This window comes from Aphelocoma coerulescens, chromosome 8 (genome assembly GCF_041296385.1).
Source record: "Aphelocoma coerulescens isolate FSJ_1873_10779 chromosome 8, UR_Acoe_1.0, whole genome shotgun sequence".
NCBI classification, from domain to species: domain Eukaryota; kingdom Metazoa; phylum Chordata; class Aves; order Passeriformes; family Corvidae; genus Aphelocoma; species Aphelocoma coerulescens.
Window position 1 is genome coordinate 9,332,024 of NC_091022.1, and position 27,616 is coordinate 9,359,639.

The 27,616-nt window shown below is 43.3% G+C and overlaps 2 protein-coding genes across 5 annotated transcripts; one reads left to right on the plus strand and one right to left on the minus strand.

The window, feature by feature from the left end:
- Positions 1 to 2: 2 nt before the first annotated feature.
- RO60 (Ro60, Y RNA binding protein) lies at positions 3 to 19,891 on the plus strand. 2 transcript variants are annotated; one of them, XM_069022322.1, is made up of 9 exons: positions 3 to 284; positions 4,196 to 4,797; positions 5,485 to 5,705; positions 5,953 to 6,099; positions 7,353 to 7,490; positions 7,717 to 7,833; positions 8,584 to 8,697; positions 9,107 to 9,253; positions 10,157 to 19,891. In XM_069022322.1, the coding sequence occupies exons 2-9, from the start codon at positions 4,218 to 4,220 to the stop codon at positions 10,307 to 10,309; spliced, it is 1,617 nt and encodes a 538-aa protein (XP_068878423.1). In that variant the 5' UTR covers positions 3 to 284; positions 4,196 to 4,217; the 3' UTR covers positions 10,310 to 19,891. The 2 variants fall into 2 exon arrangements, with proteins under 2 accessions (XP_068878423.1, XP_068878424.1); XM_069022323.1 differs by lacking the exon at positions 10,157 to 19,891 and having other exon boundaries at positions 8,584 to 8,690; positions 9,107 to 9,231.
- A 306-nt stretch (positions 19,892 to 20,197) lies between these two features.
- On the minus strand, positions 20,198 to 23,822 carry GLRX2 (glutaredoxin 2). Of its 3 annotated transcripts, none has more exons than XM_069022329.1 (4): positions 23,643 to 23,822; positions 22,080 to 22,149; positions 21,232 to 21,408; positions 20,198 to 20,702 (listed from the first exon to the last, which is right to left on the minus strand). In XM_069022329.1, exons 2-4 carry the CDS (start codon positions 22,140 to 22,142, stop codon positions 20,586 to 20,588), a joined length of 357 nt encoding a protein of 118 aa, XP_068878430.1. In that variant the 5' UTR covers positions 22,143 to 22,149; positions 23,643 to 23,822; the 3' UTR covers positions 20,198 to 20,585. The 3 variants fall into 3 exon arrangements, with proteins under 3 accessions (XP_068878430.1, XP_068878428.1, XP_068878429.1); XM_069022327.1 differs by lacking the exon at positions 23,643 to 23,822 and adding an exon at positions 23,303 to 23,383; XM_069022328.1 differs by lacking the exon at positions 23,643 to 23,822 and adding an exon at positions 23,174 to 23,246.
- Positions 23,823 to 27,616: the final 3,794 nt, after the last annotated feature.

Genomic DNA, 27,616 nt, shown 5'->3' on the forward strand with positions numbered 1-27,616 from the left:
GCGGCGCGGCGGGGAGCGGGGCCGGCCCCGAGCGCGGCTCCATCCGGGCACCGCGCGGGGGGCGCGGCCCCATCCGGGTCCCGGCGATGCTGTCGGGGCGCGGCGGGCGGGGCTGGAGCGGGAGACTCGGAGCGCCGGCGGCCCGAGCGGGACGGCCCTGCCCGCCCCCCGCGCCCGCAGCGGCCCGGCCGCCGCTCTGTGTCCCCGGTGCCTCCCCTGCCCATCGCCCGGCGGTCCCCGGGGCTGCGGCACCGCCCGGCCCCGCCTGGGCCGCGGCCTCGCAGGCAAGTGGCGCTCCCCGGGGTGCGGGGGGAGCGGGGCGCGGGGTCCCTGGGCCAGCCCCGGGGGACCCCAGGGCCGTGCGGGGAATGCGGAGAGGCCAAAGGGGCAGCTCTGGAGGGCACCTGGGCGTGAGGGGCCCGCGGGGTGTTCGCGGGCGTGTCCGTGGCGTTACGCGGCTCCCCCGTCACGCGTGTTTATCGTCTTTATGGAGACTGACAGCTGCGATCAAAGCTCTTCGGGTATCCGCTTTAGGTGCTTCTACCTCCTAATTCTGTGCTACGTCAGCTAAGCTGCCTTTGCCCCCCAGTCAGTACATTTTTTTTAAGCAGACAGGCTCTTGCAAATTCTGCAGTAGAAATGGATGGGCAGGTGTGTGGTTTATATAGTCGGGTATCTGCTGTGCTGCCATCGTGCATCACTCCATTGATGATTTGGGAAGTGTTCTCTTGGCATCCCAGTTGACATAGAGGTGCTTATTTTCCGAAGTATGAGAGCTATGTTGTCAGAGCTGTGCTGCAGCACAGGCCTGTTTTGTTACAACCATAGCTCAGTGTGATGGTTGTGGTATTTCTGCTCAATTAACTAGGAGATGTTCCTTATAGTGTTCAGTTTAATGCTTATACAGAATTTAGAGAGCAGAGGAGGAAAATGCAGTTCGTTGTAGAATGAAATATATATGGTTTTGAAGTATTTGAAGGCAATTTGAAATGTTGTCTTTAGAATGTTAATGCTGGTTTTTGTCATAGAAGATCAGACTTTTTCAAAGTTTAATTCCATGGGATTTCGCTGCAGAGTTTGATTCGTTGTTAACATAGCAGCTAAATTTAAGTGTTTAAGCTAGAATTTGTAGTTCTGTTGAAGCTTTGTACTTAATGTGTTTTTTTTCATCCATTCATAAAACTTGTAAGGCATTTTATTTCTTAGGAAAGCTAAGGGAAGTTGGAAAAAAAGCCATAGAAATCAACGAAGGTCAGCTTAAAAAACTGAATTATGCTCTGGTACAGCAACATAAAGATACTGACTTATCAGTCAACACATAACTGCTGTATAGACAATTTCAGAGCAGTCAAAGCCGTACATTACCTATAAATTTATACGGCGGTTGAAATGTAGTGGGTTTCCTCTTTCATTAATAATGGTGAACAGCCGTGGAATTTATCTTAGCAGTTTTTGTTGTAACACTCTTCATCTGGGACTTTTAAGGCTTTTCACATTGCTGTTTGCATTCCCATAGCACAAAAGTTGGAAATGCTTATGGAGCCAGAATATTGTTGATGAATCCTTCACAGCTGTTTTAAATTCAAGTTCCCTGCTGCAGCTCAGCAGGTGAAGAGTAGGCTTATAGTAGAGCATGTGTTAAGTGAGTATTTGCATTTATCTACCTGTTAGGGTGAAAGGTGTCTCTGTTGTACAGGTGTTAAAGGAAAAAAATAAGCTTGAGGTCTGGGCAGAGGAGAGGAACTGGTGCAAGGGAGGAAATAGCTTTGGGAACTTGTGAGGCTGGGATGTAATACAGGGTTAGAAATGGCCAACATGACTTGAGCAGCTCAGCTGTGAATAAATGCTTTTCCAGTAGCTCCTGGTGAAGTGTAAATCTGATACTTTGCTGTGACTGTTCCATAGTGAGATTGGTGGTTTCTGTCAGCTATTGCAGATTTCAAAAGTAATTATTAAAATACTTTAAAGAACTCACAATTTGTGTTAGGCAGTTGTTGGAAATCTTAAGAGCATCTGGGCTCATAGCTCATAATTTATTCCTAAGAAAGCAAATTAAAGAGCTAAGTGTCAGAAAAACTATTTGCAACTATCTTTTCTATTCCAGGTCTGTGTCACAAGCATATGGATGCAGGCACATGCCTCTTTCCGGTGTTTTGAGTGCATGAATAGCCTGGTCTGTGCAAAAATAAACATAAAAATTATCCATTGTTAATATCCATAAGAGTTTTCCCATTTGTCTGATTTTAATGTAGTAATATTTATTATAGTAGGAGTATGAAAGCTACAGCAAGGAATTACTCTAAATATTTTATATACATGGAGATCTTGTTGTTCTTGAGTGATCCTTTATGCTTCCCATTCTTATTTTTCGTTCAGGATAATGGTGTTTCTCAGTATCTTTCATGTACCATTTTTTTTCTGATAAATAAATGGATGCTTACTGTGATTTCAGGATTTTTTGTTTGAGTTTTCTGTGTTTATTATGAAGCATTCCCGACTGTTTAATGAAATGAGCTAATGGAACTGTACTGAAATAAAATGTATTTAGACATGAAAAGGTCCTGATGTGGTATTCATGCATGGGGAATACCAGCCTTGTTATCTTCAGTGTATTTGCATGCTTCAGATGTCAGGGAAAAAGCCTGCTCAACCATGATGTGTATTTAAATAGGTTTGGCAGGAAACATGGTTAGAATATATAATTTCAGCTGAGCACCAATGGTCTAAATAATACAATGAAAAATATTTCTTAGTTAATTTTCAGCTGAAACCTGCTTTCTTAAACCAGGTGTCAGCATACAGCTTCTATTTTTATGATTTTATGAGTTTGTAGAATGTAATGGGAGCACTGATGATTGTTGTTTAATTCTGGATGCAGATCAATGCAGATATGGAAAGCAGAGGAAAGGTGCATTTCTTGTCACTTGCAGAAAAAGGGAAATTCTCTGTCAAAGAAGTAGGGAAGTTGTTTGTAAATCAAAGTGTTGCTTACCTAAACTGGGGGGAAAAAACCCCTCTGTCTACATTAGTGACATTTATTTTGCTAGCTTGTTCTGGTAAATGGAGCAAAATGGCTTTTATTTGTCTTCTGAACAAGAAAAAAAAAGTCAAAAGTAGATATCTACAATACTTGAAAATTGTTTAGTGGATTTCTTTGAAATGTCATTTGTGTATGCTCAAACTTTAGTCCCTATATTTTAAGATTTATATGCAGTTTGAGGGAGTGGATTATTGATGCTGCCTTTTCAGTTTTCCATAGGAGCTCTTGGTGCTATTTAGTGTATTTTTATTGTTTGGTGAGAACTGAGTAAACTAAATTTATTGTTGTGCTATTAATGTTTTGGAGGTATTGATGATGAAGAATTTCCTTACCCTTACCCTGCTGATTTCATTTCACCTGCTTTTGCTTTATTTTAAATGTCATGGCTTCAGTTTTACTGTGCTGGATGTTCTCCAAGTAAGAGCAGTGGAGTTGCACTACAAATACTACAGCTGAACTCTCTTGCAGCTCAGGAGTGTTCAAATAGAAAGACCTGAATGATTGTGAATTTTTGTGCTGATTTTTGATTCTTAACTTCGAATGTAAAGCAGTACAGAATCTGTGTTTTCTTGGATCTCACTTGGAGCGGCAGACTATTTGAGCCGAGGCAAAGATAATTTGTTCTTGAGCTACTCAGTTGTTAAAAAGCTGTTGTCTAAGTCTCACTGAAACCCACCATACATAAACTCTGACAGAGTCTTCCGACTAAACAGTTTCTCAGTATCTTAGTTTTTCTCAGTATCTTAGTTCTTCATTTTAACCTTGTTTTTCTTCAGTTGGTCAGTATTAGCGATTCTTCAGCAAAATAGAGCAGGGCAAGATCTGAATTTTGAGCCATTTAGTGTGCACTACAAAAATTTACCTGAGAAAGTGATATAATATATTAGTGGCAAAAGGCTATAACACCAGATGGGTTTTGTCTGCCACTTATTGGGGGTTAAGTAGTTTCTGAGTAGGTTTTAAAGAAATAAGTTTGTCGCTATCATAACTCAGAGATTTCTGTTACTTTTCCTCTAAATGACATGTATTATCGCACGCTTGGAGTACGCTCTGATTAAATTTATGAAAGAAGACTTAAGATTATAGACAAGATGTATTTACTTTGCTACACAAGCAGTCAACAGCAGTTCCTAATAGAATGTGTTATTCTTGCAGCAGACCCCTGGAAGTCTGAGGGATGGAGGCGGAGGAGAGCCGAGCGCAGGTGCCGGGCGCGGCGCCGGAGCCCGGCTGTGCCAGCGGTGCCGGCTGGCCCCTCACCGACAGCGCCCGGCTGCAGCACTTCCTGTGCTTCGGCTCCGAGGGCGCCGCTTACCACGTCAAGGAGCAGAAGCTGGGCTTTGAAAACGCCGAAGCTTTGCTAAGGCTGATTGAAGAGGGCAGAGGCTGCGAAGTCGTTGAAGAAATAAAAGCATTTAGTCAAGAGGGCAGAGCAGCAAGACAGGAGCCCCTGCTCTTTGCCCTCGCAGTTTGCTCGCAGTGTTCTGATGCCAAAACAAAACAAGCGGCGTTTAAAGCTGTCCCCGAGGTGTGTTGCATACCAACCCATCTCTTTACTTTCATCCAGTTTAAAAAAGATCTGAAGGAGGGCATGAAATGTGGCATGTGGGGCCGTGCTCTGAGGAAAGCTGTTGCAGATTGGTACAATGGAAAGAATGGCATGGCTCTTGCTTTAGCAGTTACAAAATATAAGCAAAGAAGTGGTTGGTCTCATAAAGATCTTCTGAGGTTGTCCCACCTAAAACCTGCCAGTGAAGGTAATAAATTTTTATTTACCTGAAAATACTGTGTTTTAAACCTTTTATATTTACTGTGGAAGTATTTTGGAAACCCAAGTACCATTGTAGATGAATTCTTAGTGAGGATATCCTGTAAATTGCATCTTAAAAATGTGGGTGTTCATATCAGAAATAGACCTGTTTATCTTCAAGGTAAACAGAATTTGTTCCTTCTTTTCTTCCATATGCCAAGAGAAGATAAAATAACCCAATTCCCTCATTTTGTTCCTATTTGCTTACAAATTATGAAATAACACTTTTTCATTATGTGGGAAGATCTGTTGGCTTCAAATCTTAGAATAATAGAATGGTTTGGGTTGGGAGGGACCATAAACATGATCCATTTCCAACCCCCCTACCATGGGCAGGGACACCTTCTACTAGACCAGGCTGCTCAGAGCTCCATCCAGCCTGGCCTTGAACACTTCTGGGGATGGGGCATCCACAGCTTCTCTGGGCAATGTAGGAAATACATAAAGCTCCTTAATGCTAAGGAGATTAATACAGTAATTAAAAGTACTGCTCTAAATTGTGTGTGGCTGACCTTTTCAACAGGTGTTCGGCAGGTCTGAGAATGAAACCTGCAAATTCATTTGCATGCTAGAATGATAAATGACAGTGTACAGATGGTAATCCTGCTTGAGAAATGGTTTTCTTTTTCATCAGGAATTGCTATAGTCACTAAATATATTACCAAGGGGTGGAAAGATGTCCAAGAAGCTTATAAAGAGAAAGCAGTTTCTGCTGAGACTGAAAAGCTCTTGAAGTATCTGGAGGCTGTGGAGAAAGTAAAACGCACAAAAGATGAATTGGAAGTTATTCACTTGATAGAGGAATATGGTCTAGTTAGAGAGCATCTCCTGACAAACCATCTGAAATCTAAAGAGGTAGGTAAACTTCCTTACCTTTGAATTCTCCATAGAGTGATGCTGTTCAGAGTCTTGAGTCTAGATTTCTTTAAAAAGTAGCCCTTATGCTATTTTTCAAGTTGTTTACCCAAATAGTTAAATAATTAAGATCTTAATATAATTTGTACATTTATTTAAAAATACGCTTATTCAATGTATAGATGCCAGGTCTTGCAGTTTGAGAATCTCATCTTTCTGTGTTTCCCTTCTCTTTCTTTCATCATAGGTTTGGAAGGCATTGCTCAAGGAGATGCCTATTTCTGTATTGTTGAGAAATTTAGGAAAGCTGACAGCAAATTCAGTGCTTGAACCACGAGGTTCAGAAGTGGCAATAGTATGTGAAAAACTGAGAAATGAGAAACTGCTAAAAAAGGTAAGAACTTCTTTTTAATCAGTGCCAGCCTTTGTGGATTTTCATTTTAAATTTTTAGTTTATTCTTTTTAAAAACTGCAGTTTAATGCCTGCAACATTATTTTAAAACTTCTGTTTATAATTTCTCATTTGATTCCCCACCTGCTTTCTGAAACTTTCTGATAAATTAAGTGTATTGGCAGCTATTGGATCTTTTCTTAAATGAGGGCTGTGGCAAGCTTTGCTTGTTGGGTTCATCAATTTCTTCTGAGTCTTGTCATTTTTAAGTGAGTTAAGAAAATAGCATAGCAGCTGAGGGGAAGAACAAGATGGGCAAGGAGACTTTCCTCTTTTCTGATTGCTTTACTGTCCATCAGAATGCTAGGAAAGTAAGAGGGAAAAGAGAATTCCCCAAAGAGAGAATAAAAATTTCAGGGATTTAGTCAAAAGTAGAGAGGACAAGTGTCTTGACGAGCAGTTTTGTGAGTTGGGAAGATGAAAATCAGGGCACTTAAATTCTTCAGCACCAGAGCTGAATTGAGCACAACAACAGAAGTCATTTTTTTCCCCATCCTACTGCAATTCCCTTTCTCTGGTTTCTTCCTTAATCATACTGGAGGCATGGAGAAGGGAGAGCAAAGGTCATGGTGCAATACCTTGATGGAAGATAGACAACAGGTATTCAGATTTTCTGAGTTTTGCTGCTGGCAGTGGTTAAGGACTGCAAACTCCCCTTTAGGATAAAGATAACAAAATGTTGATAAAGTTATATAAGTTCATATATGGAAAGAAAAAAAAATTGTTTGGAGTGTTTTATAGCATGAGAAAAATGAATGCTATGTTCCAAAAATAATTTCATGTCCAGTGTTACTGTATCTGGTATAAAACTAGTTTTAAGTTGGGTCTTTTCCTTGCTCAGCTCCTTTCTCTTCAGCTGGGCAGGGACTTTCTCTTACTGGAAGCCTGTGATGGAAAACAGCACTGGACAGTCATAGAGCTGCAAAATTTTACCAGAATTCTGGTGATGGCATCACATTTGGTGTTAACTGGAGGATTCTTGAGAGGGAATGAGGTCCATTGTCAGTAACCCACAAGTATCAGTTCATCCAACACTGTGTAAAGACTGCATGAACTCTTCAGATTTAACAAATTTAAAGTAACCATATACTAAACCAGAAATTTTTTTATAGTAGGAACTTACTTTCACATTTAGTTTTTACTTTTTTTTAAAGAGGTTAAATTTTCATATCCATATTTTTGATTCCTACCTGTAGGGTAGAATACATCCATTCCATATTTTGGTTGCATTAGAAACCTATAAAGCTGGACATGGAAGCAGAGGGAAGCTTTGGTGGCGTCCTGATGAAGACATTTTAGGAGCTTTGGATGCCTCATTTTACAAAGCTTTCAAGGTAATAATTGTTCTCCTATTTGTTAAGCTTTTTAAGAGTTTGTTGTTTTCTGAAAACTTACCAAGAACGGTTCCTGGGTTGGGTAACAAGTGTGAAACTGGGAACAGCACTGTCCTGACATTACCCAGAAAGAGTAAAAAATGCCCACTTCAGGACTGAAAGCAGCAGAAGAAATTAATATATAAATGATGTGTACCTGTTACATTTTTGTCTTTTGTTCTTTCAGACAGTTGAACCAACAGGAAAACGCTTTGTAATTGCAGTTGATGTCAGTGCATCAATGACACAAAAGGTTTTGGGCAGTGTGCTCAATGCCAGCACAGTTGCAGCAGTAATGTGTATGGTGAGGCTTTCAATTTCTTATTTATAACTTTTCAGCTTGCATTGCTTTTTTGATACAAATGTGCTCTACAGCTGGTTAGGCATAAAGGGGAAACTTACATATAACATTTTTTGGGTACAGAAGGTGTGACCTTGTGTCTCATTGCTGAAAGCTACTGGCAACCACATTTGGAAGGATCAGTTTGAAGAAGTTGGTTTCTGTTGTAAATCAAAGTGGTCAGGGCAGCTTTTTCACTTACCTTAGTCATAATAAAATGATTTACTGTATGTAAAAAATGGATACACGCATTTTAATTTTTTCAGAAGCATTCACAGAATAATACAGGCTAGATGAAGAAATATTGGGATAATTCTTGTGTCTGAGTTATCAATGTGGCCTTTATTCACAATCACTTTCCCCTCAGTTTAGTATTCTAAAACTTCTTGGGTTGTATTCTTGTATTGCAGAGGAGTTGAACTTTTGTTGGTATTTAGAAATGCTCAAGGTTTATGTCAGAGAGGAGGAAAGAAAAATAGAAGTATCTTTAGTTACAGTAATTAGAGCAGTCGTTCAGCTCTTTTTGCAGTGTTTATTTGCAGTAATATTACAGAATATTTAAAGTGTAGAGTGCACCATTAGTGTTTATGAGGAGCCATGGTGACTTAAATACAAAAGCATTTGTCATGCTGTGTGTTTGGTAGGGAATGGCTCAGTTCGGACATTAAAAATTCGGAGGAATATAACTGAATTATTTTTGTCTCCCTTTCTCAGGTTGTAGCACGGACTGAGAAGGATTCCCACATTGTTGCCTTTTCACACGAAATGGTCCCTTGTCCAGTGACAGCTGACATGACCTTACCTCAAGTTTTAGTGAAAATGTATGAAGTATGTAAAAAAAAAAAAGTCTCAGCAGTTACACTGTATTTTCTTTGTTATCAATTCTACTACCTTGTTTAATCTGTATCTCTCTAGTAAAAGATTGGATTTTTTTTTTTGGTGCATTTGATTTAGAGAAAGCCCAGCAAATGTCATTATTTAATTTGCTGGATATTAAACATTGCAATTTAGAATGGCAGTGCTAGGTCACAATGATTTAGCTTGAAAAGAATATTTAAAAAACTCAAACAAAAAAATACCCTGGACAAACTAAGATGAAATGACCAAGTTTAACAAAAAAAGTCTTCATGTAGTAACACGTGGTAGAACCTGAAGCTTACATCAAAAGTAATTTTTCCATGGTTTGTTAATTTCTGTATTAATGTGTTCCATGTATATTTATTTTTGTCTCTTTAAGATTCCAGTGGGTACCACTGACTGTTCCCTTCCAATGATATGGGCTCAAAAAACTCAGACAGCTGCTGATGTCTTCATTGTATTTACTGATAACGAGACCTTTGCTGGGAATACTCCTCCTGCAATGGCCCTTAGAGAGTACAGAGAGGTAAACATGCTTCTGACTGTTTATGATTAGTAAATACTGTACAAAATAAGTACCAGCTCTAAAAATCTTTTAGAGATTGGACTGGTTGTGGCCTTCTTCAGTAAATAATTATATATTGTTTAAAACTGCTCAATTCTGCAGTTAGGCAGAATTAGTACACATATTGCACTAATTGTGCATATTTAAAATGACAGAATTGCTGACAGGATTTGTAATTAGCCTCCCCTGCTCGGTGTGCTGCAATGTCCATGAAACTTTGTTACTCAGGGACTGTATGAATTTCTGCATCCTATATATAATTGATGGAATACGTTTTTATAGTTTTTACAGACTGAAGTTTGACTCTCAGAGCTGAATTTAACTTTGATGTTTGCAGTAGATATCAAAAAGTTTCAATGAATTAATGAAGACGTGTCACTAGGATGATGTGACAGTATCTTGTGAGGAAAGCCCATTGTCTTTTAAAGGGACTGCTCCAAGCTGTACAGCTGCATACTTTTAAATAGAACAAAGAAAGATACCTTCTCCAAGCACATTGCTTTTGGAAACTCTTAGTTATTCAGCAAACAATCCTTTATGCTTTAAAGAAACTATTTTTTAAACTACCAAAAATGCATTTGTCAGGCATGGGTGTATGGACTTTAATCTTTACATAGTTTCCACCCAGTTGAAATGAATACCAAAAGTCTTTAATTTGGTTTCCTTAGTTGAGGTTAGCTGCCATCCCAGTGTTGACAGGCATCCTGCATTTCTGTTCTGGCATTCCTCGTTTCTGTCAGTACAGCTCTTCAGACAGCGGCTTATGCAAGCGAGATTTGGCCCTCTGGCCTGTTTAAGTTACTGCATATGTGCACGTTTCACTCTGTATGTATTTTCTGATATATTTTGCTGTCCTTCCTCTAGAAAATGGGTATTCCTGCTAAGCTGATTGTTTGTGGAATGACCTCCCATGGTTTTACGATGGCGGACCCCGATGACAGAGGCATGTTGGATATCTGCGGCTTTGATACAGGAGCTTTGGATGTCATTCGAAACTTCACTTTGGATTTGATTTAAGTTTTTTAGGCATCTGCTCTTCCCAGTGGGTCCATTGCTAGCAACAGACTTCACCCTGGCAACTCCCAGCCAAATATACTTTATTAGCATATGGCATATTTTATACATATCAGAATGTTCCGGGAGGTGGTGGCACGTCAAGCATCTCTGACTAGAGCTTCTCACTAAGGTGTTTGTAAGGTTGAACAGAACTTCAGTCCCGTGCAAATCTAACAGATTCAGAGAAACTCAGCACTTGTATCTCTAGTGTCAAACTAACTGTCAGTAGCCAGTGATCCCCCTGCCATTGGAGGTGGCAGCCACATGTCACCGCTGTCACCTTGGTGCCGTGCAGAAGCACCCTGCGCATTTGGACACTCCTGGTGATGGCTGGCAGTGCAGTCACATCGCCCTTCAGAGTCCTGCAGCACAGCTGGCAGCCCAGCTCCATGCCCTTCAGAAAGGCATCGCCACTCTTCAGCCACCCTCCTTGTCTCCACCATGCTCATTTTCCCAAGGCAGTTGGTTTTTTCCTATACACGCACTCAAAACTCTTGTTGGACTTAATTCCCTGACTGGCCTGGGCTCTGTGTGAGCTGGAGCTCCACAGAGCATCATCCCTTGTGTGATATCCACAGTGACTGTGCTCTGAGTCCTGCGGGCCAGCAACAGCCAGTCTGGATCTGTCCCAGGGAGCAAACAGGACCCCCTGTTCCCATCATCCATGGGATGGTGGCAGGAGCGCAGTGTACTTTACAAATCCTTGGTCCCCAAGCTTCACCCAGGTCTTCTTGGCCAGCCTGCCCTGCACCACATGGATCACCCCATCCCTGTTGTCCTCAAGTTCCACAGCATCTCCTGCCTTGAAGAGAAGGGTGGCTTTGTCTGGGCCCAAGGAAGACACCACTACAGCAAACACTTCATGTCACCATGCTGGACCCTGCTCTTGCTCTCCACCAGTGCTGGAGTCAGCCCGGACACCAGCTTGGCCACATCCAGCTGTTCAGCAGGGTACGTGAAGAGGGCCGTGATGTTGTCCAACTCCTCGTGAACTTTGGAGTTCTTGTGCTGCAGGTACCCTTGCTTCAGCACCAGGCCCAGCACCTGCCGAGGACATGCTGCCTTCATCAGCCACAGGAGCTGGGGTTGGACTGCGGGATGGCCACTTCTTGTCCCCCAGGACTTCAGCAGCAGAGAGACTGGTGGTGCCAGGAAGCAGATGGATCACCTCCAGAGCCCTGAGCACCACCTTGAAGTCATTGAGGAGGCTGTAGAGGAAGCTGAGGAGCCCCAGAGGCCAAACTTGGGCCTTACAGGTTGAGAGAGTGCCTGGCAAACAATCCTGAAAGGATGTTACAGATGCAGGAACAGGCTGTCCCCATGTGCTGAAAGATGAGCCAGTGGGGAAGAATACTGGCCTGATTGAACAGGGAGATGTCACTGGAACTCAGGGAAAAAGACCTTTGGAAGAAGGGGCAGGCTGCTATTGAGGACTACAAGGATGTTGCTAGATTATGCAGGAAGCTTAGAAAAGTGAAACCCCAGCTAGAAATTAATTTGGCCACTGCCGTAGTAAATAACAAAACGTACTTTTACAAATCCATCATCAACAAAAGGAGGGCTAAGGAGAGAATCTTCATCCTTTATTGCATGTGAGGGGAAGTATTGCCACAAAGGATGAGAAAAAGGCTGAGGTACCCGATGCCTTCTTTGTCTCAGTCTTTAATAGTCAGACCAGTTGTCCTTGGGAAAAGAGAGACAAGGAGCAAAATGAAGTCCTTGTAATTCAGGAGGAAACAGTGATGTACTGCTCCACTTAAATGCTCACAGGTCTGAAGGGCCGGATGGAATCCACCCAAGCCACTCTCCACACTTACCATCAATCCTGGCTAACCAAGGAGGTCTCAAGATGAGTGGAGGTTGGCCAGCGTGACACCCATTGAGCAGAAGGGCCGGAAGGAGGATCCAGAAAACCACAGGCCTGTCAGCCTGACCTTGGTGCCAGGGAAGGTTATGGAACATATGATCTTGATCACACAGCACATGCAGGACAGCCAGGGATCAGGCTCAGCCAGCATGGTTTTATGAAAGGCAGGTTCTGCCTGACCAACCTCCACTCATCTTGAGACCTCCCCCTGGATGTGGATGTGGTCTACATCATGGATTCAGCAAGTCCTTGGACACTTGCTCACAGCATTCCCCTGAAGAAGCTAGGAGCCCGTGGCTTGGACAGGTGCACTGTTTGCTGGCTAAAATCCTGGCTGGATGGCTGGGCCCAGAGAGTGGCACTGAGTCACATCCTGCTGCTGGCCGGTCATCAGTGGTGCTCCGTGGTGCTCACTGTTAGGGCCAGTCCTGTTCAGTATCTTTATGGCTGATCTGGACAAGGGGATCGAGGGCACCCTCAGCAAGTTTGCAGGTGACACCAGGTTGAGCCAGAGTTGATCTGCTGGAGGGCAGGAAGGCTCTGCAGAGGGATCGGGACAGGCTGGATCCATGAGCCAAGGCCAAGTGTATGAGGCTCAACAAGGCCAAGTGCTGGGTCCTGCCTTTGGGTCACAAGCACCCCATGCAGTGCTCCAGGCTGGGGCAGAGAGGCTGGGAAGCTGCCCAGTGGAAAAGGACCTGGAGGTGCTGGTCAAGAGTGGGTGAACAAGAGCCAGCTGTGCCCAGGTGGGCAAGAAGGCCAAGGGCATCCTGGCCTGGATCAGGAGTAGTGTGGCAGCAGGACCAGGGCAGGGATTGTTCCCCCTGTACTGGGCACTGGTGAGGCTGAACCTCAAATCCTTTTTGCAGCCAAGCATTGGACCAGGCTGCCCAGGGAAGTGGTGGAATCATCATCCCTGGAAGTGTTCCAAAACCACGTTAATGTGGTGCTTAGGGACATGGCTCAGCGGTGGACCTGGCAGTGTTGGGTTGATGGTTGGACTTGATCTTAAAAGCTCTTTTCCAACCATCATGATTTTGTGATTCTTTGTTACCTTTTTGTGAAGGGAAAACAAGAAAAGCAGATGAGGAATCTCTTTTTTTATTTTTCCTGTTGCACACAATTTAAAATAACAGAAATTTGCTAAAAGTGGTTACAGGGTTACATAGTATATAATTTAATTTCATTTATAGTAGATTATAAACATGGAGAGATTTTTAATTTCCCCCGTTGCTGTGGAATGCTTATTTGCAAGTATAAATTCATGAGTTACTTCTAAAATGGGGCTGGAAACAAATAGGCTTAGTATTTTTAATAATGGCAATTTAACAGCAACTTCATTGAGAGGGAATTTTCTTTGGGCTTTTTTAAATCTTTGTATTTTAAGTGTTACTAATGTTCAACGGTTTCCGTGGTTACAGTTAAAAGCTACAAACGTTTTTTCTGGTATGTGTTGAGACCATGTGACTGTGATACAGTGTAAAAGTTACCCAGGGACATTTTATACTGATAAAACTGAAAGTGCAAGAGCTCATGCTAATCTTTTTCTCTCTGGATTATCATCTGGATTTTCAGGAGGAAATATCTCTTTAGATAAATTGAGGGGCAGTTTCTGCACAATACAGTTTCAAAAGCACTAGTTTAGAATTAAAATGCTTTACAGGAAGTTCTAAAAACTGTTTTTAGTAGAAAAAGGCCTTGGAAATGACTGGGATGTCACATTCAGTCCTTGTCACAACTTCAAGAAGCATCAGCACACTTTCAGTGAGCAAGACCAACAAGTGCATGTGTCTTGGCCTGCTCACCGAAGCTGAGTGGGAACAACCAGAAACAAAAGCTACTTTTTTTTTTTTCTTTTTTCAGAAGAATGTATTCACTGACTCAGAAACAATCTTCCTAACAGGAGAGTATTTCATTTTTAAAAATCTTTTTGTAGATTAGTGTTACTTCTGATTTAATAAATTAATTCAAGCTTACATATTTCAAAACTACCTCCAGTTTATAGTGACCAATTCTTAAAAACTTTTATGAACTGTACAGTTGCCTCCTTCATGTTCACAAAATCTTGTTTAGGAAGTAATTGAAACTGGATTCTTCATTCTTTATTTTTAGTCTGATAGTAAGAGTGTGACAAGGAGAAAGCCAGTGAGTATTCTACCACTTTGGAACAGAAATTGATAGCAATTTGTGTGTACATGTATTTAATTCTGTGTTTTATATATGTGTGTATAGGGGGGAAGTTAAAAGATCTCTTTAGTAGATCATTCTTAAAATATTAGAAAGGTTTTTTAGTGATGCTTTTACGACTTTCTCTAAAACATACGTATGTCAGCCTCTTTTATGCTAAAGCTGGCTGTTTTAAACAGTGAATTTGATGTTAATTTGAAAATAATTATGATTTATAAAAATGCCACGTTTACCCATAGTGGTGAATGACATGTAAGACCATATTTTTCTGCCTAAAACCCAAGCTTTTAAATGTAAAATGGAAGTTCCTACTATACTTTTGGTACTTGTAACACTTTTCATTATGCCTCATTCCTATTGATTATAAATTCAAAGCTTGCATTCTGTAGCAGGGATATCTCTTTTGGTGCTAAAATAGGATGTTACATGTTACTGAAGGTGTTCTGCTACTTAGGCTCTCCCTTAATGCATGATCAATGCAGTGAGGGAAGCCTTTCCTGACATTAACGCAGGGTTTAAACAACTGCTGGGTAGAGTGTTGCCTTTCAGCCAACATGAATGTATCACTCCTGAATTAATCACTGCTCTGACAGAATGCTTGGAGGACACAGGACTGCCACCAGCTCCTCAGGTGACTTCTAGAGCAAACCAAGTGTTCCTACGAAGGCTGAGACGTAGCACTTTTGAGTTTGGAAAAAGAAAATCAGCCATTTCTCTTGAAAAATTGCGCATCATTTTTAGGGTCTAAGCAAAACACCGTGAATATGGGGAGTAAACTTATTTGCTCAATACATGTTAATAATTATTTCAAGTAAATGCACTGATGTTTTGGGGTTGGGTTTGGTAGTAGTGTGTTTTAAATGACACAATAGTCAAACATCTGATTAGGTGTTTCCTAATAAGCTAGAGATGTCGAAAATAACTGATAGATGAGCATCTTTTGCAAGTACTTTTTCTTATTTGGAGTAGTATTTGTGAAGTAATAGGAAATATTTTGGACTAAATATAAAATGAAAACTTAAAAGAGGTGTTTCAAGTAACTTTCAAGTAAACTTATTGCAAATAAAAATTAGAATAGTTACTAACAGATCGAATGAATGGTTATAGTGGTGTTGCATCGTTGGAAGCAGTCCAGTTTAAAATGCAATTCCTTGAACTAGAGTGTGGAAGTGAAGATGAACTTTTCAGTAGGACTAATAGAATTTGTAGCTCCCTGTATCTGTTGACACTGGATAGCTGTGACCAGTGATAGAAGGTGGTCATCCCTGCTGGGGTACAGAATATGCTCCTAAACATTTATAGTATCTCTGGACTAAAAACCTTGTTAGAAATAGGATATTCTCAGTGGTTCATGCGATGTAAAACCAGCACTGATGAGACCATGTTGTCATCTGCTCCTCCTTCAAGATTTGCGCAGAGAGGGGAAACTGAAGTAAATGCTGACAGCTGAAATTTTATAGTATATGGACCTTTCTGGGGGTTTCCTTCTGGTTTTGTCATTCTCTTCCAGTAAGGGGCATAGAAGAATGATGCTGCATATTCCTTGTCCATAGACTGGATCATTTTTATCTGCCCATACACTGAATTTTAGGGGACAGCATGACTCATTTGCCATAACACGCATTTGTCCTGTTTCCAGTCTTTAGATATTAAACTGATAATTTCCAAAACACTATCTAGACATGTAAAGAGGCAATAATTACTGTAATGCTTCAAAAATAATAAAAAACGTGAGCTAAGATAAAGTTGCTAAGATTAAGCTTTAGTTCAGTGTACAATAAACTACCTACCCTTTCACCAAAAAGGAGACTTTCAAATTAATAGTGGTCTTTGCATTGGAGGAACACTGACTGAAAAAGCAGAAAAGGGGCTATAATTGTGCACTGCAGTTTATCAGTAAAGATTGAGCAGGGAGAAGTTTAAAGCTAGTTAGTTTTATTCAAAATACTGAATAAAAGTAAGTCTAAATGCAGAGTGCAACTGTAGACCAGGCAAATGCAGGTTTCCTGATACCTAACAGAGTTAACTGGTTTCAGTTTGACTGCCATTTCACTGTGACCCGCTTGACAGTTCTGGAGCATTAGACTTTTCTGTCTAAGGCCCTAATGTTCAGGCACTTTAGCTTTAAGAAAGAAGCAAAGCATGTCGTGGCTGGAAGCACAGCAGAGGTGAAACATTCTTCTGTAAGGAATGATCATCAAAGGTCAGGTTTCTTCATGGAGGAGACACAATCAACAATGTGGAGAGGGCAGGAGGCTCTCGAGTTTTTAAAAATAATGCAGTGAGCACATCAGCATTGTGTAATAAATTCAGTAATGACAGTAATAATTTTGCCAAGAAATAGAATTTCATGTCAGGAATTTTAGACCTGGAGCAAGAAGTAGGAGAGTTCGAGGTGCTTGTAGAATTAGACTACAGTCCTCTGTGTTTCAAAAAAGAGAAGTCTAAAGGTAGGTGTAGCTCTGAGGTCAGCAGGGCCAGTCTAAATGCCCACTCTGTGTGAGGGCTGCTAATAACTGGCACTAAAATACCTTGCTGCTTAAAACCACTGTTAAACAATAAATCTTATGGGGGTTTATGTTCTTTTACATTGCTGTTGATAACTGGTGCCCATAAATGGGTATGGCTTTAAAAGGCTATTCAACAAAGTACATATTCTTGGCTTAAAAACACACCAGCAGTTTGGGAACTGTATTTTAATGATGGCTCTCTGTAGAAACACTTTTGAAATATTTGTCTGCATTGCAAATGCTGCTTAACCCTGTCCCAAGCTCATAGCTACCATAACAGAAGCTTTAGTTTTGGTTACATTTCTTTTTTGTTTCTTCTTTTTCTTTACCCTTTTCTCTGTTAGTGTTGGGGGTTTTTCTCCTTTTCCATCTTGTCACCTCAGGCCTATACTTGAATCTTTTTTCACAAGCTGTCATCCATTCCATTTTTTTTTTGTTTTTTGCCTCTGTTCTTCTGCCTTCTTGCTATCACTGAGTGTGCTCACTGAGCTCCCTGCATCAGAACTGATGGTATAGTATTTATCTTAACTTTTTAAATAATGAACAATTTTTTTTCTTTTCTTTAATTATATAAATCTTGTACCAAAAATCTACTTTCTGTATCTGTCAGATTTTTGGCAAAGCACTGTAAAAATCAGTGACAAAAGTATACTATATTTATTTACAAAAATCCAACATCTGCCCGTGAATGGCTTTATTTGAAAAAAGTAGCCTCTTAAAACTGGCTTTTCAAACTGGCTTTTCAAGTGTAAAGCTTATTTCTAGAATTAGTTCAGTGATTTGAAACTTTTCATTCTGTTAAACAGTATCAAACTGCTGTCATGCAAAATAAGGAAAACATTTAATATTCTGGATAAACAGCTTCTTTGCAGTATTGACTAGAGACAGCCTTCAAAGAATCGGCTGTAGAAGTAAAGAATCATTTGTCTTGCTTCTGCTTTTAATCCTTTTCTTTAGTTTCTCTGAAGTTCTACCAGTTTCTAGGTTTGTTTTGCTGTCTGCAGTGGTTTGCAGTGCACAGATATGCTGTAAGCAGCTATTCCCATTACTTTCTTGCTGGAATGGTAGAGATTTCATCTTCCCATGACACAGCGAGTGTACAAATGGCTGAGCAAGAGTTCTGGGGGAAAGGTAAAACACTGTCCAGGACAGTGTTTTATGGATGTGCTGCTCTGAGGGGAAATCACAAAAGATGAGCTAATTTCAGCAGAAGGTATGGTGTCTTTAAATATGTGTGCTTACATATCTGGATTTATGATTTTGATACTGTAAAGTGTGGTTTCTTTAGGTATTTCTGCATTCTGAATTTAAGTTTAAATATATATATATTTGCATATATATGTGGTATGTTGAGAACTTTTAAAAATGCTTCATTAACAAATAAGTATAAATAGCTGTTTTCCTAATGTTACCAGCTTAAGAGTTAAGCACAAGTAGTTACAAATGTCTTTTCATTCTCCTGTGAAAGTGCAGTTCTACTCTTTAAAAATAATTCTGTATTTAAAAAGCAACACATGGGCACATTGACAGCTCTGTGTGCTTCATTAAATAACTCAGTGTTTGTTTCCAGCTTCTTGTGCTTCTTAGAAGCATGGGATTTAAGCTGGATGAGCAGGTATCCAGATCTTTTAGTGGATACATGTTAATATTCAGCTCCCACGGCAAGCATAATTTAAGATAAACAGTTTTGTCCTGGAGACAATGCTGGGGGGGAAAAAAAAAAAAAAGGAAATCTTTAATTATTGAGTTTCTTAATTTGGGGATTTTTTTTTTTGCTAGAGTAGAACCACACTTGAACTGCCATATCATGTTTAATTAACTTAAACATAACATGGCTTTGTGCCATCCAGTAACAAAGGCACTGTCTTGCTGCTACTTTCTATGGAATTATACACAATTAATGAAAAACTATTTGGATGGGGAGCCTTAATACTGTTAAAAAGAAGCATCATTAACCCTTTGGGTGCCTTAAGCTAAATCATATTTAATGAAGGGGCACTCACTTGGATCTGCAGGCACACAGCTTGTTTCAACAGCTGCAAGAGAATTTGCCTTAAGTGACAGTGCCCTGGGATTTCCAGAACTTGGAACTCAAAGGGTTATTTTAGACTACTGGTTAAAAAAACAAGCCCCTAAACAAAATGAAAAGGTCTCTGAAAAATTCCTTTGCATACTATTGTTATTTTTACGTGAGGGGTTTATCAGCTTTGGGAACAAAATTATTGTTAAGCTTCTGAAAATAACATCACTGGCTGAAGAATTCTACACAGAGAAAAAGAATACTTGGTATTCTTATGACTGTATGTGCAAAATAAATTGCTTTATTAAGTGTAATTTCAGAGAGAGGTGCACATTTGTGTGTTTACCTTGATGACTGTGTCCTAGCACCATACAGTAAGCTGCAATAATTAAAATGAAACAAGGTCAGTGTGTTTAATTAGCTGATTACACATTAAAGATGCACAATGCAGGCAACTGTATACTAAAGACTTTCTACAAATGATGCAGTTTAAACTTAGTCCAAACCTGCATCACAAAAATGAAGCTGTCAAGTTTAAATGATACTCTTGTAGTCCTAGTTAGCTGGAATTAAAGATTGATGCTTTCTTCCCTTGCGGGGGAAAAAGGAGTTTAGGTACATGGAGTGCTGAAAGCAATGGAAATAACAGGAGTCTTAATTCACAAAAAGTGAATAAAAAATTCATTGACTAATGTTTTTATTCTAATGTGTGCACCTTTAGTTGTGTAATGGTCCTTTTAACTGAAGAATGGGATATAATTTTCTACTTGCATATGAACTTCTTTGAAATAACCAAGAGTCTTGGCATTGCCTGGTCTGGCTTTGGATGTACATTGTACTGAAACTATGGAATTTTAGTCATTTCTTTTAGACATTTAACTGAAAGTTAAAATGGCTAGTAAACTGCATTCTGACTGTAGAATTTAAGTACTAAATAAACTCTATGCATATTAGACCCACTTCCCTTGGTCTTACGTTTGATGCTCTTGTTGGATTGGTTGTAGCATAGTCTGTAGCTGCAGCTGAGTGCCCGAGCTGCCTGGCCCCTGGAAGGACATTCCTGAGTGACAGCACAGACTGGCACCTCACAGTGCAGAGTAAAGATGAAAGCTATTGCTCTCTAAAGTTGCCAGAATCTTTATTTCCTTTTCTGTTCCATTGGACACACGATTTGGGAGCTGGGTGACCAGGTGCTGGAATACAAGAGAGGCAGACATGCACACACCAATATCACTACAAAATGGGTTTGCTTCACACTTCCTTCATTTCAGTTTGACAGAGAAGAATTTTATTTAAAGAAACCATTAAATTAAACTGACAATTTATTGAGACAAAGCTGGAAAGCAAAGCCCACAGGATTCTTTTTGCAGTCTGGACTTCCCTGGAGCCGGATGTAATCACCATGAAATGACATCACTGTCTCACTAGGAGCCCCAAGAGTTACATAATGGTTGCTAATGACCATCTGGGTTGTGGGAAAGCTGAGGCAAGGACACCAAGTAATTTGCTAAGTCCATAAAGTCTGTCAGAGAGTGATCTGTGATTCAGAAAGCCATAGCTTGAGGTTGTCGAGTGCATGTGTCTGTGATCTGAATTCATCTGAAATTCTGTTCATACAAAGGAAGATGAAGCTAAGCTAGAGATGGTTGCTCATTAATTTGCTTTCATTTGGCACTGATGAACTAAAGGAAGCAGTTTGCCTTCCTCATGAAGCTTTTGAGCATCTGTTGCACCTCCAACACAAGTCCCATTGATAAACACTCTTGGGACCTATCAAGAAAACAAAAGTTGCATTAGTTACTTCTGGGAAAAAAGGTAAACATTCAAGCAAGCCCATGTGGACTCCAGTACACACAATTACTGTGTTCTATATGTGTGTATAATATTAGTGTACAACCCACACTTCTCCATAGTATTTACAGACATGGGAAACTTTGTGTGCCCCTCCAAAGTGGGGTGAAGTCCCTGTGTAGGTGATTGTAATAAATTCCAATAATTGGGTCAAATGAGACTATATAAAATAAAATTCAAGTGTTAAACACAATGGTTTAAATACACAAATGAAAAATGGCTTTGATACTTCAGTTATTTCAGTGGCAGTATGGAAAAGATAACTGAGGGATAGCCAGAGGGGTTCTAGAAGAAGAGACAGAACCCTCCTGCAGCATCTAATTAAGGAGCTTGTATCCTAAATTTAACTATCACCAAAAAATTAAGGACTTGCTATGGATCTAACCCAAGAGGGATGTGTGTAGCCCAAGTTGTTACTCCTTATGTGTAAGAGAATGAATATACTCACTGTTCTGCCACCAGTCATCTGTTCCAGAATGTCTTGGAACTGCCTTCCATTTGTATTCACGTCCAGTTCCACAGCTGTGTAATTCACATTCAAACCCTCAAACAGGTTTTTTGCCATTTTGCAGTATGGGCACGTTGTTTTAGAGAAAATCACCACACAGTTGTGTGAAATAATGTCCTGTGTGCTCAAAAGAAAGTTAAAAGTCAGCGAGCTTCAAGCCAGTGCACCTTGAACACTATTAACAGTCAGGAAAACTAACACACAAGTTAAAATCCTGCTGTTAGAGTAACAAACACAGGAAAACCTCTGCTGGCACCTCTGAAGGCAGGTTTGACCTGCACCTGGCTCCACACTGAGCACAAGGATGGTGGAGAGTGTGGTACAACTCTGCTCTGCAGTCTGCCCAACCCGCTGCATCTCCCTGGATTGTTTAGGACAGTGTTCCCTGTCTGTAAGGTACCTGGGATGTTCCAGTGACAAGCACAGTGACCAAAAGCCTTATCACTTTACTGTAAACTCAAGGGGATTTCAGGCTATCATTTAGTATCAATACATTTATTAAAAAAAACCAGTTTACTTGATATCAGTAATGTTACAATGTCAACAGCAGCACCGAATTTGAGCAGAGGTCTGAAAAAACATAGAGTGGGTGCAGCCTAGGAGGATCAGGTTCCAGGGCTGTGGATAAACAAAACTGCCAGCATGACTTGATAACCATAATAAACATAGGACCAGGTTCAACAGGCAGAACTATTCACAATATTTCTTTGTATAAATAAGAAAATGTTTGAAGTAACTGGCTTTTATAAATGCTGAAAATCAGTAAAAGCCACATAAATAATGTTAACCTGTATTTGATTCACAGCAGCATCATTAGACAATCCCACAGAAGCGGGCTGGCTGTTCCCCATTCTAGAACTAAAAAGAAACGACAGTCAGGTACTCGAGCTTTCAGCGAAACGCCACATTGCCCTGTTTTGTTTCGAAATTTAACTGACTTCTCCATGCCAGTTCACTTGAGCCGCAGCACCCGCAGCCACCCAGGCTCTCAGGTGCCCGCAGGAAGGGGAGCAGCGGGACGGGGCGGCTGCGGGACAGCGCGGCGGTGCCGTGACTCGGGAAGCGCTCCGTGCCACCGGGGACAGCCACACGCGCGCGTGCGATACGCGTGTGACACCCGCGGCACGGGCCGTGCGACACGCGTGTGACACCCGCGGCACGGCCCGTGCGACACGCGTGTTACACCCGCGGCAGTGCCCGTGCGATACACGTGTGACACCCGCGGCAGTGCCCGTGCGACACGCGTGTGACACCCGCGGCACGGCCCGTGCGACACGCGTGTGACACCCGCGGCAGTGCCCGTGCGATACACGTGTGACACCCGCGGCACGGGCCGTGCGACACGCGTGTGACACCCGCGGCAGTGCCCGTGCGATACACGTGTGACACCCGCGGCACGGGCCGTGCGACACGCGTGTGACACCCGCGGCAGTGCCCGTGCGATACACGTGTGACACCCGCGGCAGTGCCCGTGCGACACGCGTGTGACACCAGCGGCACTGCCCGTGCGACACGCGTGTGACACCCGCGGCACGGCCCGTGCGATACACGTGTGACACCCGCGGCACCGACCGTGCGATACACGTGTGACACCCGCGGCACCGCCCGCTGCGGCAGCGGCCCCGCGCTCCTGCCCTGCCGGGGGCCGCGCCACGCCGCCCCGCTCCCATCCCTGTTCCCATCCTGATCCCGAACCCCGCCGCTCTCCCGCTCCCTGCTCCGGACCCAGTCCTTGTCCCGGTCCCTGTGCCGATCCCGGTCCCCATCCCTCTCCGTGTCCCCGTCGCGGTCCCTCTCCCTGTCCCGATCCTGATCCCAATCCCGGTCCCGATCCCTATCTCTATCCGTATCCCGATCCTTATCCCATTGCCAGTCTCCTTGCCAGTGCCGATCCCTATCCCGGTCCGGTGCCGGTCCCTGTACCAGACCATGTCCCGGTCCCGATCCCGGTCCCTATCTCTATCCGTGTCCCGATCCCAGTCCCGCTCCGGCGCCCCCGGCCCGCACTCACCGCCCCCCCCAGGCCGCGGCCGCGCGGCGCAGCGCCCCCTGCAGGGCCATGGCGCCAGCAGGAAGGGGCGGCGCTCCCCGCAGTCCTCACGGCGGTCCGACGCCGCTCCTCGCAGGCCCCCGCACCGCCTCCCGGGACTGCCCGCCGCGCTGCCTGCGCGCCCTGAGGGCCGGGGCGGCTCCGGGGTCGGAGAGGCGCAGGGCGGGGCGGGTGTCCCGGGCCCCGGAGCCGCTGCTGCTGCGGGGGGAGTCGGGGAGACCGCAGTGTGGCCTCCTGCCCGGCCGACTCCCGGGTGCGAGGGTTTCGGCGGTGCCTCTGCTTTGTCCAGTGTAAAACTTACTCTAACTCTTCTCCGTCCGCGTTTCAGCTGCCTGCTCTTCCTCACGCTTCTTTCCTGCCTTGCAGTTCTTCAGTCAGAAACTGACCCGTGAAACAGAAGCGTTGGAACGGAGGAAATAACGTGTGGGGAACGAAGAATTCCTCCTGGTACCTGGGAATTTGTGTTAGCAGAGTTGGCTAATCCTGTATTGTGTGGAATTCCTTGGGGAAAAAAAAAAGTGGAGGTTTTACTTTATGTGGAGGTGTTGGTTTTTTTATCTCCTCAGTCTGCCCAGTAAGAGCTGTTCAACAATGTTCTGTTATTTCACCCCCACATACCTTCGTCAGTGTAACCTGTTAAAGCAGTGAGAAAATGCAATTGAAACATTGTACCTATGTGATATCCTTTCACTTTATTAACTTGCTTTCTCATTTCAGGTGATTTTCTAGCAGAATCTCCTGTGATAAAACTTATAAACTCTCATGTATCTAATGCCACATGAAAATAGTTTCATATCAAATCCTGATTCATTGATATAAATGCTGGTTGATAATGTCACTGTGATCCCCAAAGCAAACTGTGGGAACTGTTTTGTAAACTCCCAGTTAAAACTTGTAATGAAAGTGTCATGTTAAGAGTAAACCCAGTATATCTGCTGTTAAATTTAATTTAAAAATTAAATTTAGCAGAAAATGACCCCCTGGCATTCCAGCTGCTCCTTGGATACCAGAGGGGCTGGGACAGCTGGGTCTAGCTTCTGAGCCGTGGCCAATTCAGCAGCAGACACGCAGAGCTGGTGTGGCACTGGAACGAGATGACCTTTGGAATTCCTTCCAGCCCAGACCACTCTGTGGTTCTGTGCTGGTGGTGAGTAGCCTGCGTGCAGAAGTGTGTGTGAACACATGAAATATGAACAATACAGCCAGCCACAAGCACGTTCAGCTGGGAGATGCCAATGTAGCACTAAGAGTACAAACACAAACACAGGCTGCCTTTCCGAATTTCCCAAACAAGCGCCCGGTATAGCCGAGGGATGGAGTCTTACCCAGTAGGTGCCCCTGTGGGGAGCAGACAGGTACAGCCCTCTGAAGTGCCAGGATACAGAGATAAAGTCTCCTCTGACCTCCCTCCCCACTACAGCCGTATTTATATTGTTTTCAGTGAGGGAGGGGAGAAGGTGAAGTTGTGCCTGACATAGTTTCCCATTTAGGCGGAGTTTGATTTCAGTCACGAGCACATATGGGGGTTATTGACACAAAGTTGGGTCATGGTTTGGGTCATTCCCTTGCTTAGTTCCCTTTACCTGCATTGTTCCCGCCAGAGCATGACCACAGCACCTCTGTGCCGCTCCATCCTTTGTTTCATACCTGCATTGATTTCAGCAGGGCGTGACCGCCTCTCTCCCTGCTTTGTTCCCTCCCTCCTTCCGCAGCAGCACACCCAGCTCCCGCAGGGATCCTGCTTGTCCCTGCTGAACTACTGCCAATGAATGCACTCCTTCTTGCTCAGCTTTCTTTTTCAGTGTTCTCCCCAGTGAAGGCAGCCTTAAATGAAAAAAGGAAACCAGAACTACAACGCTTTCTGGAAACTTGCAAATAAATCTCTTTGCAGCCGTGTGTGCAGCTGACTGTGCACCACACCATTCCCTGCTCCCAGAATGGAGCAGAACTGAAATGAGGGGCTTTGTGGTGCCATTGGAAAACAGTGGCTGTGTTCCAGTTTTCAGTGTCTCACTGAAAAAAAATATTATTTGTAGTGCAGCAGATGTACAGGATGTGTTTCTGAAGAGGTAGCACTGGTTCAGCAGGTACAGTGGGGCTTTTGGATGAGGCATGGAAATGGGACTTGGCCCACTGGAAGCATTTTAAGTCCCGTTCCAATTTTCATGAGCTGTAGCTCCAGTAATATTCCAAATCCAGTTCAGGAAATTATATTGTTTATTATGGCTTTGTCTTCTAAACACATAAATATTATTCTACACCCATTGACAAATAAATATTTGCTGCAATTCACCATGTTTCTGGGTGTTGTAGTGCACATTTGTGTGTTAGACTATTTCAATAGCGTATGTGAAATGTTACAAATACACTCGTGGTGCTCTGCATGCTGAGTTGTTCTGACACACATGGGGATATCACTAACATCTTGAAACAGGGAATTCTATAGGCTGCTGGGGTTATAGTCTGTTTTGTCAGTCTCAGCACATGTTACTTAAGAGGAGGAAAAATGACCCAATTCTGCCTTTTGCAGATTTAGGATGGAATAATGTTTTCTGCCAGTGTTGGAGAGTGTTAAGAAAATTCTGAGTATCCAAGGTTAGAATAAGTCACTATGAGAGCTTGATTCCAGGCCTCAAATCCTGTAGTCATTATTCCCCAGGGGGTACCAGTCTGTTTGGTTCTGCTGGGAATTGTATGCTCCCAGTTTTTGTGTGTTTGAGTAGAAGAAATTAACCTGGAACACGGAGAGAGCACAGAGAGAGCACATGCCAGCTGCCACTGTGCAGTTGCTCAGGTGAGCAAACAGAGCAAACTGAGCTCCGAGATCCCAAATTCTGCAGGGTAATGTAGGATGTGCTCCATGGCATTACTGTTTGTTCTTCTTCAGATTTACAGGCAACATTTTCCTAATGACCTTTTTCTGCTATGGTCTTTTGATGGCTTACTTGTATCAGAATTAAGGAGCATTTTTGTGATTTATGAAGCAGAGATTTTTCTATCTTTTCCCCCCTCAGCTTTATATCCAGGATCCAGGAGATTTTCTCTCCAGCCTAAGGAGTGAGATGCATGCACAGCTTCTGAGAGAATCACAGAGTCACAGAATATCAACCAATATGGGTTGGATGGGATCCACAAGGATCATTGAGCCCAACTCCTGTCCCTGCACAGGACACCACAATAATCCCACCATGTGTCTGAAAACATCGCCCAAAAGCTTCTGGAACTCTGGCAGGCTTGGGACCATGACCACTGCCCTGGGGGAGCCTGACCACCCTCTGGGTGAAGAACTGTTTCCTAATATCCAGCCTAAACCTCTCTGACACAGCTTCCTGCTCTTCCCTCTGGTCCTTTTATACTGTTTTCTTGAGGTGTTCCCCAGTACCAACCATGTGCTGCTGGGCACATGGTTGGGGGTAATGGCATAAAACCCCATTAACACCCCCAAATCCCTCCCAGCGCCCTCTAAAACCTCTTAGTGTCACTAAAACCCCTTCTAGTGTACCATAAACCATCCCAGCACTCCCAACCCACCTCAAACCTCCTCAGCACCCCCAAAATCCATTTTAGCTCTCTCAGACCCCTCCCAGCACCCCCTAAAGCTCTATTAGCACCCCCAAATCCCTTTGTGCGCCCTCTAAAACCTCTTTAGCCCCACTAAAACTCCTCCTAGTGTACCACATATCATCCTAGCATCCCCAAGCCCCTCAAACCTCCTCAGCACCCCCAAAACCCTTTTTAGTTGTGCTCTACCACCCCCAAATCCATCCCAGCACCCGTAAAACCCTGTTAGCACCACTAACCCCCTTCAAGCACTCTCTAAAACCTCTTCAGCACCAGCAAAACTCCTCGTTACCACCACCCAAACCATCCCAGCGCGCCCGGGGAGCGCGGCGCAGCCCCGCGCCGTGACCCGGCGGACACCCGGAAGCATCAAAGCTCCAGAGAAGAGAAGCAGCGCCGGTAAACTTGGGCAGTAATTGTGTGTAAAGGCTCTATTTTTACACAAAACCCAGGGAAGCTCTGTGTGCCCACGACGGTGAAGGTTGTGCCCGTACACCCGGCCCCGCCGTGACGGCGAAAGGGCCGCGAACGCCGTGAGGGCGGAGGGGGCGTGGCCTCCTCGCCCCGCCAGTACCGCCCCCTCCCGGGGGCGGGGCCACGTCGCTCCCATGGCAACGCGTCCGGCGTCGCCCCCTGTAGGCGGTGCGGCGGCGTTGGCTCAGGCATTCGCGGCGGGCAGCCCGGGGCGCGCCGGCGGGGTCCTGCGGCGGGCGG

Coding starts and splice junctions, on each gene's coding strand:
- GLRX2 (XM_069022327.1), bottom strand. CDS start 23,352: ATGGCCCTGCAGGGGGCGCTGCGCCGCGCGGCCGCGGCCTGGGGGGGG. Junction 22,150..23,302: donor GCCGCGGCCTGGGGGGGGCG/GTGAGTGCGGGC, acceptor GTTTCTTTTTAG/TTCTAGAATGGGGAACAGCC. Junction 21,409..22,079: donor CTGCTGTGAATCAAATACAG/GTTAACATTATT, acceptor TTGAGCACACAG/GACATTATTTCACACAACTG.
- RO60 (XM_069022322.1), top strand. CDS start 4,218: ATGGAGGCGGAGGAGAGCCGAGCGCAGGTGCCGGGCGCGGCGCCGGAG. Junction 5,706..5,952: donor ACCATCTGAAATCTAAAGAG/GTAGGTAAACTT, acceptor CTTTCATCATAG/GTTTGGAAGGCATTGCTCAA. Junction 8,698..9,106: donor TTTTAGTGAAAATGTATGAA/GTATGTAAAAAA, acceptor TGTCTCTTTAAG/ATTCCAGTGGGTACCACTGA.